Raw genomic sequence first — 13,851 nt, forward strand, 5'->3', positions numbered from 1 at the left:
TCAAAACAACCCAACCGCTGGGTCAAAACAACCCAACCGCTGGGTCAAAACAACCCAACCGCTGGGTCAAAACACCCCAACCGCTGGGTCAAAACAATTGATTAAGCAATATGCTAATTTCCCACAAAAATACATTTATTCAGCGTAGTGAAGCCTCTGCTCCATTGACATCCATTCAAAAAAGGGCATCTGGTCTTTCTTCCCTGCGTACCGCATCGTTAGACTTGTTTTGCAAACTTGAGGTTTGCCTTAAAGGGATAGTTCACCACAAAATGAAAATTACCCCCAAAAGTTACTCACCCTTAAGACATCCTAGGTTTATATGACTTTCTTCTTTCAGATGAATACAATTGGAGTTATATTAAAAAAACATCCTGGCTCTTCCAAGCTTTATAATGGCTGTGAATGGATGTTGAGATTCAATAGTCAAATAGAAGTCCAATAAAACTGCGACAATCCATCATAAAAAAAAAAACACATCGATTCTCTTCAGGAGGCCTTTAATAACCCCCCGGAGTTGTGTGGGACACTTTTTATGATGGATGGATGCACTTTATTGGACTTTTTTTGGATTTGTGAAAAAATATTAGAATAGAGTGAAATTATTTACTTCTCTTCCCACCACTTTGTCCAAAATGACATCACTTCCAGTGTGTCGCATTTTGTAAAGGGGAGAAATCACGCAGTAATTTTAGCTACACTGTTAAATAGTAAATTTAATTAAAAAAAGTTCATTAGATGTATATTTTTATCTATATTAAATTCATCATGTCAATATTTTAAAACTATGACAACTATAAGAGTGCCGTTTATCACTAAAGCAGTTGATTTAACACTGGTGATTCACTATAAACACAAACAAAAGTGCAATAAACAAGCTGATGGTTGAACAAACACAAGATGACCTGTATGAAAGCATCCGTATAGGCCCTCACCATCAAGCTCGGAAACAGAGAATATTTCTCTCCAAATTTAGCATAAAAACAATGACAATGTGAAATACATTTGATTTGTGTCCATTAGCATCTGACACAACGGTGCACATATATATGTTCAACAACGTCCTTCAATTAAATCTGAGGCATCACCTGTTGACAAAAGGAAAGAAAAGCAAATCAAATCAAATAAAAATAGAAATAAATAAAATAAAAAAAATATACAAAGGCAGGCGGGATGTCCATTGAAAGTCTGTAAGTGTGTTGAGTCCAATGTAGCCCTATTAAGATCTGATGGGTTTGAGTTCATTGATGTTCAATCGGAAGCAAATAATCAATCCTTCCACAGGAACAGAAAGGCTTTAGGACTCTGATATTGCTATGACATGCAGAGATTTGTGCTGAGTATCAGTATCTGTTGGAAAAGCAGGTCAGGTAACACGAGAACAGAAAAACACGTCAAAGATGAAGGAGAACAAACTGGCTGAATATGTGAGTTCACACGCCGGGACCGGATGATTGAGAAAACCACTTTTCATCAAACAAACAGAAACATAAGGTGCTACTTCATTACTCAAATCAATCGTGTGAAATCTTTGACGAATCTGGGCATTCTGAGCTGGGATTGGGCCAGAAATGTATTAAAAATTGATCAAATTCGTATCTGTAATAAAATGGCATGAAATCAATATACAACTGGAATGCGAATGGTTCAACTCTGCTCTGTTTTTAAATTTATGCAGAATTTACATTAAAATCAAGAGCAGAAAATGTTTATGCTCCAGTAATTATTTGGAAATTATTCAATATTATTTCTTCAATTCCTCTTCATTTTCTGGGTATTTTTTTAATCTCCTGCCAACAATTGAATCTTGAATGGGAAATTAATTAATAATTGGGCTTTTGCCACCAAAATTTTAACATAAGAGTGGCACGATTTGTAACTTGATTGTGCGAATCAACCTGTGGCAACAGTTGATATATAAGTGGCCCAAATCTGCAGAAAGAAAAAATGCAGACTTGGCTTTCTACGGTTTTTCAGCAGGGATGAACAGACCCCTCGCTCACATGCAATCTAATAATCCATTAATAATCAGATTGATGGCTCAGTCGGATTGCTCGATCCGATTACAAACAGTGGTACAGATCTATGTAATCTGTTAAACAGAAAATAATTAGCCATACATTTGATTTCAACTTTGTTCTCAATCAGATTAAAAAAAACATTGCGCACTTGCGCAGCACTGTGGTTCGTAACTTTATTAACACTTTACGAACTGATCAGTGGAGGAGACTTAATAGTTGCAAAATTTTTGCTAAAAAAGCATTTCAGACTCATTTTAAAATATGTGACCCTGGACCACAAAACCAGTCATGAGGCTCAATTTTTCAAAATTGAGATTTATACATCACCTGAAAGCTGAATAAATAAGCTTTCCATTGATGTATGGTTTGTTAGGATCGGACAATATTTGGCCGAGATACAACTATTTGAAAATCTGGAATCTGAGGGTGCAAAAAAATCTAAATATTGAGAAAATCATCTTTAAAGTTGTTCAAATGAAGTTCTTAGCAATGCATATTACTAATCAAAAATTAAGTTTTAATATATTTACGGTAGGAAATTTACAAAATATCTTCATGAAACATGATCTTTACTTAATATCCTAATGATTTAATAATCCCAATAATTTTGACCCATACAATGTATTGTTGGCTATTGCTACAAATATACCCCAGCGACTTAACACTGCTTTTGTGCTCCAGGGTCACAAATATGAACAAGGGGGAAAACGCCACTTATGCTCGCAGTTATTTTCTGGTGAACATGCACCAAAATTTAGTTCGAAACAATGTAAATGAAACAAACAAAAGTTTAGGGTACATATAAACATTACTTTAAGAATGTAAAGTTGCATTAGATCCATTCGGATTGATGAAAATCAGTGCATGTAATAACGTCTATAAAGTTTTCTGCTGTAGAACAAAAATTGTTCAAAAGTTTGGAATAATTAATTGTTTTTTTTAATGATTCAAATCTTTCTGAAATCATTCTAATATGCCGATTTCTGATTATTATCAATGTTGAAAACAATTGTGCTGCTTCATATTTTTGTGGAAAAATTAAACATTGTTTTCAGGATTCTTTGATGAAATGAAAGTTCCAAAAAAAAAACCCAGCAAATTATTTAAAAAAGAAATATAGTTTATGTAAGGGATAATGTACATCCAGCCGGTTGTTATCTCAGATCATTACACGGCTCTGTGGAATACTTGATTCTGATTGGTCAATCACGCCATCCAGCGGTATGTTATTCCCAGATAACAACCGCCAAATTGAATAACACACCGTTCATCCGGGTACTACGAGTTATCTTGACCAGTACTACTTATATGCTTAACGAGTCACTCCGCCATCTTGTGATTATGCTTCGCGTCGGGGTCCGGATCACCCTGTCTGGGTTTATTCTGAGATAACAACCGGCTGGATGTACATTATCCCACTTATTACACGGCTAAAAAGATTTGTTTTTACCATATATGTTGAAATTAATGCTGAAGTCTTCCATTGTGACATGCGGTGGTTAAGTGTTTTCAGTTAAAAGATGGCGCCAGACAGTCAACGATAGCGGAGTGACTCGTTAAGCATATAAGTAGTACCGGTCAATATAACTCGTAGTGCACGGATGAGCGGTGTGTTATTCAATTTGCCGGTTGTTATCTGGGAATAACATACCGCTGGATGGCGCGATTGACCAATCAGAATCAAGTATTCCACAGAGCCGTGTAATAAAACATAATAAAATGCAGTCAGTCACTTTTGATCAACTCGATTGAGAAAAAAATAACATAAAATCTTACATAACTCAGACTTTTACATGTTGTGCATCACAGTTACCATGAAAATATTAAACCGCAAAAGCGGTCTTCAACCCGACAGGTAGTGTGTTCAGGGCGAGTCCAGGATGAAGAACTCCGTTCATGCCTCAGTCATCATCATCATATGAGCAAATGGAAGAGATGATCAATGTGACTCGTGTTCAGAGACTCATCTACATGTTGAATCCAAACTAAAGCAAGTCTGAACTTGATGCACCACACATACAGTGAAAATCAAGCTTCTGAAACATTCTTGTGAGCCAGCAGGAATCTTCAAGGTCTGATACAGACGGAATGAACTTCAGGTCTGATGCATGCAAAGGAACAGTTCACGCAAACATGAACATTTGCTGCAAATGTTCTCACCCTCAGGCCATCCGAGATGTGGATGAGTTTGTTTTTTCATCAGAATAGATTTTTAGAACGCATTATGGATTAGTGGCAACAGTTTGAAGTTAAAAAACAGCTTGATGGATTTGTTTCTTAAAAAAAACAGACAGCTTTTCACTTCTCAAGATGTGACTGGAGTGTTGTGGATTATTGTGATGTTTTTATCAGCTGTTTGGATTCTCATTCTGACGGCACCCATTCACTGCATAGCATCCATTGGTGAGCAAGTGATGCAATGCTACATTTCTCCAAATCTGCTGAAGAAACAAACTCAGCTACGTCTTGGATAGGGCTGGGTAAAAAATATCGGTATCTCGATATTACTCGATTCATTTTTACGGAACTATATCGATTCTTAAATTCCAAGAATCGATTATTCTAGCCTGTTTTCAGTTAATGGATGTAACATTGAAGGGTACTTCCCACCCAATATATCGCAATAAGCATTGTGCTTCGGTACTTTTAATATGAAACAAAGTCTCAGATTTCAAATTCTGTCCATAGTATTGCAGTATTCAAACAATAAATGCCGTTTTGGCGCTGTTTAATGTGGAGTGACAGATCGCTGGAGTGCTTCAGAGCAACAGATGCAGTTTCAGCACAAAATAAACATGACTAAACATTCAAAGGTGTTAAAAGAAAGAGTACAATTCTACAATCCGTATCCTGTCTCATGTAATCGCACAATCAGTGTTTCAGCCGCGCAAAGACGTCAATATATAACAGCTTGTAAACAATGCGTCACGTAACGTCACATTTACCTCAGAAAAACATATTCGGTGACCATAAACTCATTAGTCAGATAGAAAAATAAACTGCAGAGAGGGGCATTTTGCTAAATACATGCACCATATAACATTCATTATAGTTTACTGTTCTTCAATGTTTATGTTTGAATAAATGCATCAAGTTTTTATTATAGCCACCATTATGTTTATATTTAAAAAAACCAAAAAACTAATTGAAGTAGAAATATTATGTAATTGTAACTTTATTATTTAAAATGTTTAACAAATGTAATTTTAACAAATCAGTCAATTTTAACCTTCAATGTTAAATAGTAATGTAGTACCAACTGACTCTCATGTATATTTTACAGCATTAGTTGGGAGATTTTTTTTCCTTGAGAAAATTTGGCATGTACTGTACCTGATATACATCCAAAATAATTGATATTGAATCGAATCAAATCGCAAGCTTGTGAATGAGAATCGAATCGTGAAATTTGTATCAAAACCCAGCCCTAATCTTGGATGACCTGAGGGAGAGTACACTTCCAGCAAATTTCCATTTTGGGCTGAACTATTCCTTTAATGCTTATAATGGATTACAAACTCTGAAAAATAAATGATTTGTTAATGAAAGTGGCATCTAATCTCCTGCACGAACATTCATCATTTAAACTTCATTTTCCACCTTTGGCTTCATTGAAATTGGCACATGAACAAACCGGCAGTGATTCTACAGGATCATAACTGTGAAGCGTGTTCAAATCTTTTTAATATGCACAGCTAACTAGAAGTAAACCATTAGTGTCAATACTGACTCTTCTGGGCTCCTTGAGTGGAAATCTGAAACAATTTTTCCCAATCAGCAAGTTCTGGGTAACGGACATTTTTAATATCAGACAGAAAATAATCATTAAAAACATCTTCGATAACAAATGACGGGCTCTGATTGGTCACACACACACACACGCGGCTGGAACCGATCCCAAATCATCCGGAAACACATGGAATGACTGGACAACAAAAACACAACCGAAAGCTTGAAAATTATAACAACATTAATAATAATAATAATAATAATATTACAAAACAAACAGACTGTTGGCCCAAGTAAAAATCTGGACATTGTCATTGACATTTTTAAAACATTCATCATAAAAACAAAGCCGAGTGGTGATGTTTTAACCCTATTAAATAACGAGAAACTGACAGATGGATGGCTTGACGTGCTCAGTGCACATTTACGAGACAAATAAAACAAGCTGCATGAGTGTTTCTGCATTAAACTTTACGGGAGTGAATCAAACAAAACTAGTGGAGTGCTAAAATCCGTGCTATTCTACCACGTCCTACGGCGATTCGCTTCAAGTATCCGTAGTACCGTCGAAACATTTCCATTCAAGTGAGAGAGTCACGCAATCGTGCTCCAAAAACTGGTGGGAAAAGGAAATCGAAAGGTTTGTGAGAACAGGAAGACTGCGCTGATGAAAGACAAGTGCACACGTGCGGGATCCTGAGTGCATGCTGTGGGAGGGGCGTCCGTGGGTCATGTGACGTGTGAAGCGGGTCATGTGACGCGTGTAAAGGGTCTGAGATCTGAACGAAGGTCTTTTCATCAGAGATATTAGCACAATTTTCAGACGAAGTCTTGATTATATTTCCATGAGATAATTCACTTTTATAATTATTACAAGAGTAGCCATAGAGATGAATGTCAAGGGGAGGTTCTTCTGTGGCAGCGGTGACACGCTAGCGTTCAAATTCAGTTTTTTGCTCTTTCTATTTTGTATTTTTTGCTCGTTGTTTTCGGCGGTTCACCACACGATGCTGCATGTGTCCGTGAGCGCTAGAGAGCGTCTGCTCGTGAGGAGTTTGTTATTTATTAGAGTCGCGTCTGAGCCTCGGGGACGTAGATCTCAATGCTTTCGGCGCTCTCGGTGGCAGAGTTCTGTCGTTCAGAAACCGCTCGCTTGGCCGCCATCAGCCGCTTTCTGGCCTCCTGACGCTGCTTGTCGGCCACCGAGTCGCTACTTTTCTCCTTCCCTCCGGAGGTTTTGACCTTTACGGTCTTCTTTGGTGTGTGAGCGGACTTCTTCTCCTCCTGAAGACATTCATTCAACAATTAAAATCTGATTGTGTTCAATATTGCACTCATTTGTAAAATAAAAAACATAAATATACATTTATAAAATAAAATCTGTAACAAATACTCAAGATGTTATTATTTTTAACGATTAAAACAAATGAATAATAAATAATCAAATATTAATAATTTAATCATTTTTAATTAAATAAAATAAAATAAAAAAAGAAAGAATTTTTAACTATTAAAATACATTATTAATATATTATATTAAGTAACAATAAAATATAAAATGAATTTATAAAATACATTAAAATTAATGTAATTATTTTTAAAATAAAATACAAAAACAATATAATGTATAAAAATCTAGTATTACATTTCTAAAATAAGAAAACATAAAAAACATCAAGTAAATATTAAATTAACATTATTTTTAAACATTAAAATGATTAGATTTATAAAAATAATATTTATTAGGGAGGCACCGAAATTTCAGCAGTCGAAAATGACATTTACGTTGTTGTTTTTCTATGTAGAATACTTGCATCTGTTTGCAACAGTGCTGTAACATGGCACTCCCGTCTCGTTCACTGATCTGCTGCCCGCTCTGCTCTGCTCACATGCTCTGATAATAATAGCTTTGAAGGACTTTACATTATTTATTATCAAAAAAATGTTAAAATCTGTTAAATCTGATTGGTTGCATTGAACTGAATAAGATAAAATATATTGATATTTAATATTAATATATTTTCTGTCCAATTTGTTGTGTGACTTTCAATAAAAGTATGGTTATTTGTTTTGGCTTGTATTTTTTTTTATTCAGTATCATTACAATTATTGAGCTAAGTTTCAAAGTCTTACAAAATTACTTTTGAATAATTATGTATTATTTTTATTAAATAATATAAAGCATTCGGTTTTCAGCCGAGTGCATCCAGAATTTTTGGTTCCGGTTTCAGCCTAGAATTTTAATTTCAGTGCATCCCTAATATTTAATCATTATTATTACCTTTTAACCTTTTAAAATACACTATGCTAGTTTATAATATTAAACACATTTATAAAATTCATACTAAGTTAAATATTAAATTATTTATAAAACAAATTACATTTTACATTTCTAAAATATAAAATATTATTTAAACCCCCCAAAAAGTATTAATATTATCATTAATATTACCTTTTAAACTTTTAAAAACATTGTTAGCTTAAAATTCAAATTACATTTTACATTTCTAAAATATAAAATATTATTTAAACCCCCAAAAAAGTAAAACACATTGTAAGCTTAAAATTCAATATTAAAAAAAAAAACTAAAATAAAAATAAAATGCATTTCTCAAAATAAATATTAATTAATATTAAGTAATTTATAAAATAATAAAATGTGCGTGTATATTAAAGTATATAAATGGTAATGATTAAATAGTAATGTATACACACACAAAACATTTATCAAATAAATATTACATTACTATTTCATCATTACCATTTATTTACTTTAATATATTGTGCTAGTGTACCATTTACTACATTAACACAAAATACATTATATACTGCCTACTATATATTTTTTTACAAGTAGTATCTGACACTTCATTTTCATCACATGACGTTATTACAGATGAACAGCTCCAATATGGAGCTTCAAAGTTTTAGATCTAAAAACTGAAGAATATCCACAAACCGTATTTTTATTCTACTTTCACACTGTCTATACAAGCAAAGCGACATGTTACAGGGGTTAAAGCAAAAAAAATCCTGAGCCTGAACTTTTTTCCGGGGACGGGGGCAGCACATGCAAAGCATGCATTTCCTATTAATTGTTTCACTTCTGTTTCAGTTTTTATAACCATCTCTTACTATGTGTCAGAAAGTTGTTGTTATTTTAGCATGTGTGTTTGGCTCAGTGTTATTTTTTTTAGGATTACTGATAAACTAATGTAGTTTGATTTGTATTAGTTATCTATTTGAGTTTTAGTTATGTTGTCATTTTATTAGTTTTTTTATTATGTCTATATAAGTTTTTTTATTAAGTTTTAGTTTTATTTAATTTGAGTCATCTGTGCACTGTCTAAACAATGAGTGACGTATACGAGCGAGAGATCCCTTCTGGCTCTTGCGTAAACTACGGCAGAGCGCGTACACACCTCACGCACCGGATGCCTGTACGCGCCTAAAGACAGTTGGACATAGTGCTGTATTAGAGGTAAAAAATTATATAAATACTGTTCAGTTTCTCACTGAGCGCGTACACACCTCACGCACCGGATGCCTGCACGCGCCTAAAGACAGTTGGACATAGTGCTGTATTAGAGGTAAAAAATGATATAAATACTGTTCAGTTTCTGGCACAAACTGATCGTTTCGTGTCTTAGGACATCAATGTGTCGTCACGAGCCGCAGGGTTTAATTTGGATTTGTCTGTGCATGTTTTTTTTACTCTCATAGATTTTGTTACCATTGCCATGCATTATACGACTGATAGACTGCAACGGTTAAAGTTAAAAATCATCATATGTGTTTTACTGAAAAAACAAAGTCACCTACATCTTGGATGCCCTGGGGGTAAGCAGATAAACATCACATTTTCATTTTGGGGTGAACTATCCCTTTAAGTACATTATGTATTATAACAAATACCTGAAGAGGGCGCCAATGACCTGGTGATGTTACACTTTACAGTGTGACTAACGATGTTTAAATCCATTTAATTTTAATATTTGGCCACATGCACACTCAGAAACTTTTATTTTGAAATCGTGATGTACAATAAATGGCATATTTATAAATAGGTTGGTGTATTCTCTTGTGTTGGCAAAGGTTTATAAATGATTTACGTAACAAATCTAGTGAGATAATAATGCACCCTGTTTTCCCAGATGAATGTTAAGCAATTCAAATTCACAGCATATGCTGAGGAAGAGTTTAGCCCCTTTCACACAATACAGACTTTACTGGTAAATTACCGTTAAGAGATCATGTGTGAACAGGCAATCATATTTTTTGTGGAGATCACATGATTACTCTGAACTATTTACAAAGCTCCGCTGCTTTTTAATTAGTTATTCTATGTAAATATGCGCTAGATGGACATCTTTGACCATTGCGCCTCGTAGCTTTTTGTCGCGCTTCTCCATTCATCAGGGCTCTGCAGTTGGATACTATTATGTGCATCTCATGTTTATAAGAGCAAAACATTCTGATTGGCTAGTAATGTTAGTTTGGTTGAGAGTGAAAGCTGTGCTCCTCTCATACCATTGGTTGGTGAACTCATGGACTCGAAAGTGATATCAATCAACAAGATTTTTTTTTAAATGTAGGATTATTTTTTAACGCAGCCAAACGCTGCATTCCGGAGATCCGGCACGGTGCCGGAGAACTTTAAGCCCTGCATGTTAGGATGCTAGAAAGGTTTGTCAGTTGGACCTTTTTGTCCTGTGTCTCAGACATCTTCCAGTCGTTGGACCTGAGGAGGTGGAGCTCGTCAAACTTCATGCTGATGTCCTCGATGGAGAGCTGCAGCAGATCCCAGAACCCGGCCAGATCCTGCGCTGTGGGCCGCGGCTGAGCGCTCGCATCCTGACCGAAAACACACATCACACATGAACTACACAGCTTCAATGCACTTTGAGTCACGGTGGATAAAAGAATCTGCCAAATGCTTAAAAACAAGACAAAAAACGTCTGGAAGAGAATCAAAGTCTGTCCACTTCAGGTCCACTGGATCTTTTTTTGTGTCAACACATTTTTAATATGATCTTGTTTCCAATTGGAAACAGCTAACAAGAATAATACAAGACAAAACAGCAGAGAATCCAGCACAATAATGCTGTGACAGAGAGCCAGCAGAGGGCGCCGATCATCAGCATTCTGCTGCCTCAACCTCATTTGAGAGAGTTTCTGATGATCCGAACACCAGCAATGTGATGAAAATATTTCACAGGAAATCATGTATGGCGGATCTAGATTTTATCCAACAGGATTTGAGTGTAACCAAGTCATTATAGGCTGGTATAGGGCTGCACAATTAATCGAACTTCTAATCGTGATTACAATTACGCATGCCACAATTTCGTAATCGTTCAAAGCAATTACAAAAAAAAAGTCCACTTCCATTATTCTGCGCGCTTAAGATGTGTGTTTTTCTTTCTATAGGTTATCTTAAGAGTTTTAGTATAATATTATTAATTCATTACATTTTCATTAATCTTAAAATATATAATTACATATTAATTTCAATTAAATGAATAAAGATGAAATAATGATAATTCTTTATTCCCAAAGTATATTAGGAATAAATGAAAAATAAATATGAAAAATATGCTTTTTTATTTTTATACTACTCATCCTGCAGCCTAAGTTGTCAGCAGAAAAATTTATAGATTAATTAATAATAATTACAAAAACATATCAAATGCATGTAAATAAACATTAAATAATAAAATATATACTTTATTAACATTTAATAATTTTAAATACACAAACATGTTAATTAATCTTTAAATATATAATTGCAAATAATAATAAAAAAAATAATTCAATGAATAAAGGTTACATTATAATAATTCCTTAATATAATATATTTACAAAACTACAAATTTAATATTAATAATAATAATAAAAAGATAAATAATTATATACTTTTTTATTTTTCTATTACTTACATATGGATTATTATAGTAATATACATATGTAATTATTATACATTATTCAGTAATTGATTGGAACTGCCTTTTGATTTTGGGGTGAAATACGCCCTGGACATGAAATCAGCCTGACTGTGTTTGAGCCTGTAAGTGAAGTGATGTTATAAAGACTCACCAGGTTCTGCTGACAGAGACCCTGAAACTGCTGGAACTTCTTAGACATTAAGAGCTGAGCACTGCCGACGGCACTGCGGACCTTCCCCAACACTACAGGACCACAAAGAGACACGTGAGACTGATATCCATACAATAAACTCAAAGAGCAGCTCATCACGGATTGACTGCGTTTGTGCAGGAGAGAGAAACACATCAGCATTCATGCGCCATCATCATCGTCATCAGAGACGCTGCCACTGATTTCCATTCTCTCCATTCATGCCGGGTCCAAGCCTAATGACTTTAATCAGCGGCTCCAGGAGCCAAAATGAGCAGACAACAGAGAGGTGTTCCTGATTAAAGCTGGTTAATGAGGCCGCTCGTTTAGAGCGAGCGCGATATCATCCCTTATTCATGGATCCGCCGGGCGTCTGAATGGACCTGAGATCGGAGTTAAAGACATGAGGACGGCCTGATAAACCTGCTGCAATTAACAGCAGCTTCCTGCACATTCTCTTCACTCCTAACGGCACTGGAAAAAATTTTTTTTTTTAAAGAATTAAGATTTACACGAGTCTGAAAACACTGGCCATGTTCACACAGCAGCAGAACACGGTTGTCAGTCCTGTTTTTGAGTCCTTAATACTGTTACGTTCACACAGAGTTCAGTTATTTACGGGCGGAACAACCGCATTCTGTAACCGAACTCACACCTGTACATTTTCAGGACTCACAACCGCATTCTCGGAAAACACAGGCGCTGTGTGAACGGAACAGGACACAGGTCATGCAGTGCGAGAGAGAGCCATACAGGTCAACCCTCCCGTTTTTCCCGGGATTCTCCTATATTTTACCATTCTATCCCACTTTCATCCCGTTTAAATATTTTCCCGTATTTTTAGTCTTTCTACAAAAAAATCCCACTGGGCGTATTTTATATGTTTGCTACATTCGCTTCCGGTTAAACGCCCATAATTTGTATGGGCCAAACCTCATTATATGAATAATCACGACAACAAATTCCAGGTCTTGTATGAAACGCATCTTTCTCACGCGATTGACGCATACAGATTTCAACCCATTTGTCCCCTCAACTTGGCAACCTACAGCCCAGTGATGCTATTGATATGTGTGCCGGTAATACTGCGGGAAGGAAACAATGATCACTGGGAGAAATGGGAGGAGAAGACTCAGGTGGTGCTCCAGTGAAAAAAAAACTAAATATACATGTAAATGTATACTTACATGTATAATGAGATATAGCTTACACTTAAAAAGGCTATTTAATTGATTAAATATGAGTGCTGCAAGTTTCAAAGTCAGGTGCTGCTGCTTTGTTTACTGTGGTTACGGGGGAAACGGCTGTATTCCTGGCGAAAAGCGCCACCTGCTGGCAGAGAATGAATTTGCATTTTGCAATAAGCCCTTCTGCTCTTTGTTTAGACCAGTGATCCTCAAATCTGGCTCGCGAGATCCACTTTCCTGCAGAGTTTAGCTCTAACCCTAATCAAACACACCTGAGCATGCTAATCAGTGTCTTCAGGATCATTAGAAAATCACAGGTAGGTTTGTTTGATTAGTGTTGGAGCTAAACTCTGCAGGAAAGTGGATCTCACGAGCCAGATTTGAGGATCACTGGTTTAGAACAAAGCCAGAAAACATGCAGTTGTAAATGTGAACTGGTGGATCGACAAGAAGATGATGAATTATAAAACTCAAAAGATATAGCCTACACTAAGATATATTTGTGTTACTAAATGAATATAACTGTTTGATAATAATTGTTTAAATTAATATAATATAATATAAAAATTGTTACTTTTGACTCCGGACATTTCAAGACTCACACCTGTAAAGAAAATGCGGTTGTCAAACCCAAAAACTGACAGTGTGAACTTAGCCATTGTTACACTGTTAATACTATTAAAACTAAAGAAGGTTAAAACAGTAAAAATTTAATTTAAGCTGAGCTTAAATTACATTTAAATAATATATATATATATATATATATATATATATATATA

General features: G+C 35.2%; 1 protein-coding gene across 1 annotated transcript in view; it reads right to left on the minus strand.

The window, feature by feature from the left end:
- Nucleotides 1-5,689: 5,689 nt before the first annotated feature.
- LOC107550157 (disks large-associated protein 4-like) overlaps nt 5,690-13,851 on the minus strand; it is a 123,068-nt gene continuing 114,906 nt past the window's right edge. Inside the window, exons 10-12 of the mRNA XM_016231384.1 lie at nt 11,847-11,938; nt 10,452-10,604; nt 5,690-7,034 (exon numbers count right to left, since the gene is read on the minus strand). Of these exons, the coding sequence (XP_016086870.1) occupies nt 6,816-7,034; nt 10,452-10,604; nt 11,847-11,938 (464 nt within the window). The 3' untranslated portion in view covers nt 5,690-6,815. The remainder of the gene's footprint in view (nt 7,035-10,451; nt 10,605-11,846; nt 11,939-13,851) is intronic.

The sequence above is a fragment of the Sinocyclocheilus grahami genome, unplaced genomic scaffold, assembly GCF_001515645.1.
Source record: "Sinocyclocheilus grahami isolate Dianchi unplaced genomic scaffold, SAMN03320097.WGS_v1.1 scaffold389.1, whole genome shotgun sequence".
Lineage (NCBI taxonomy): Eukaryota > Metazoa > Chordata > Actinopteri > Cypriniformes > Cyprinidae > Sinocyclocheilus > Sinocyclocheilus grahami.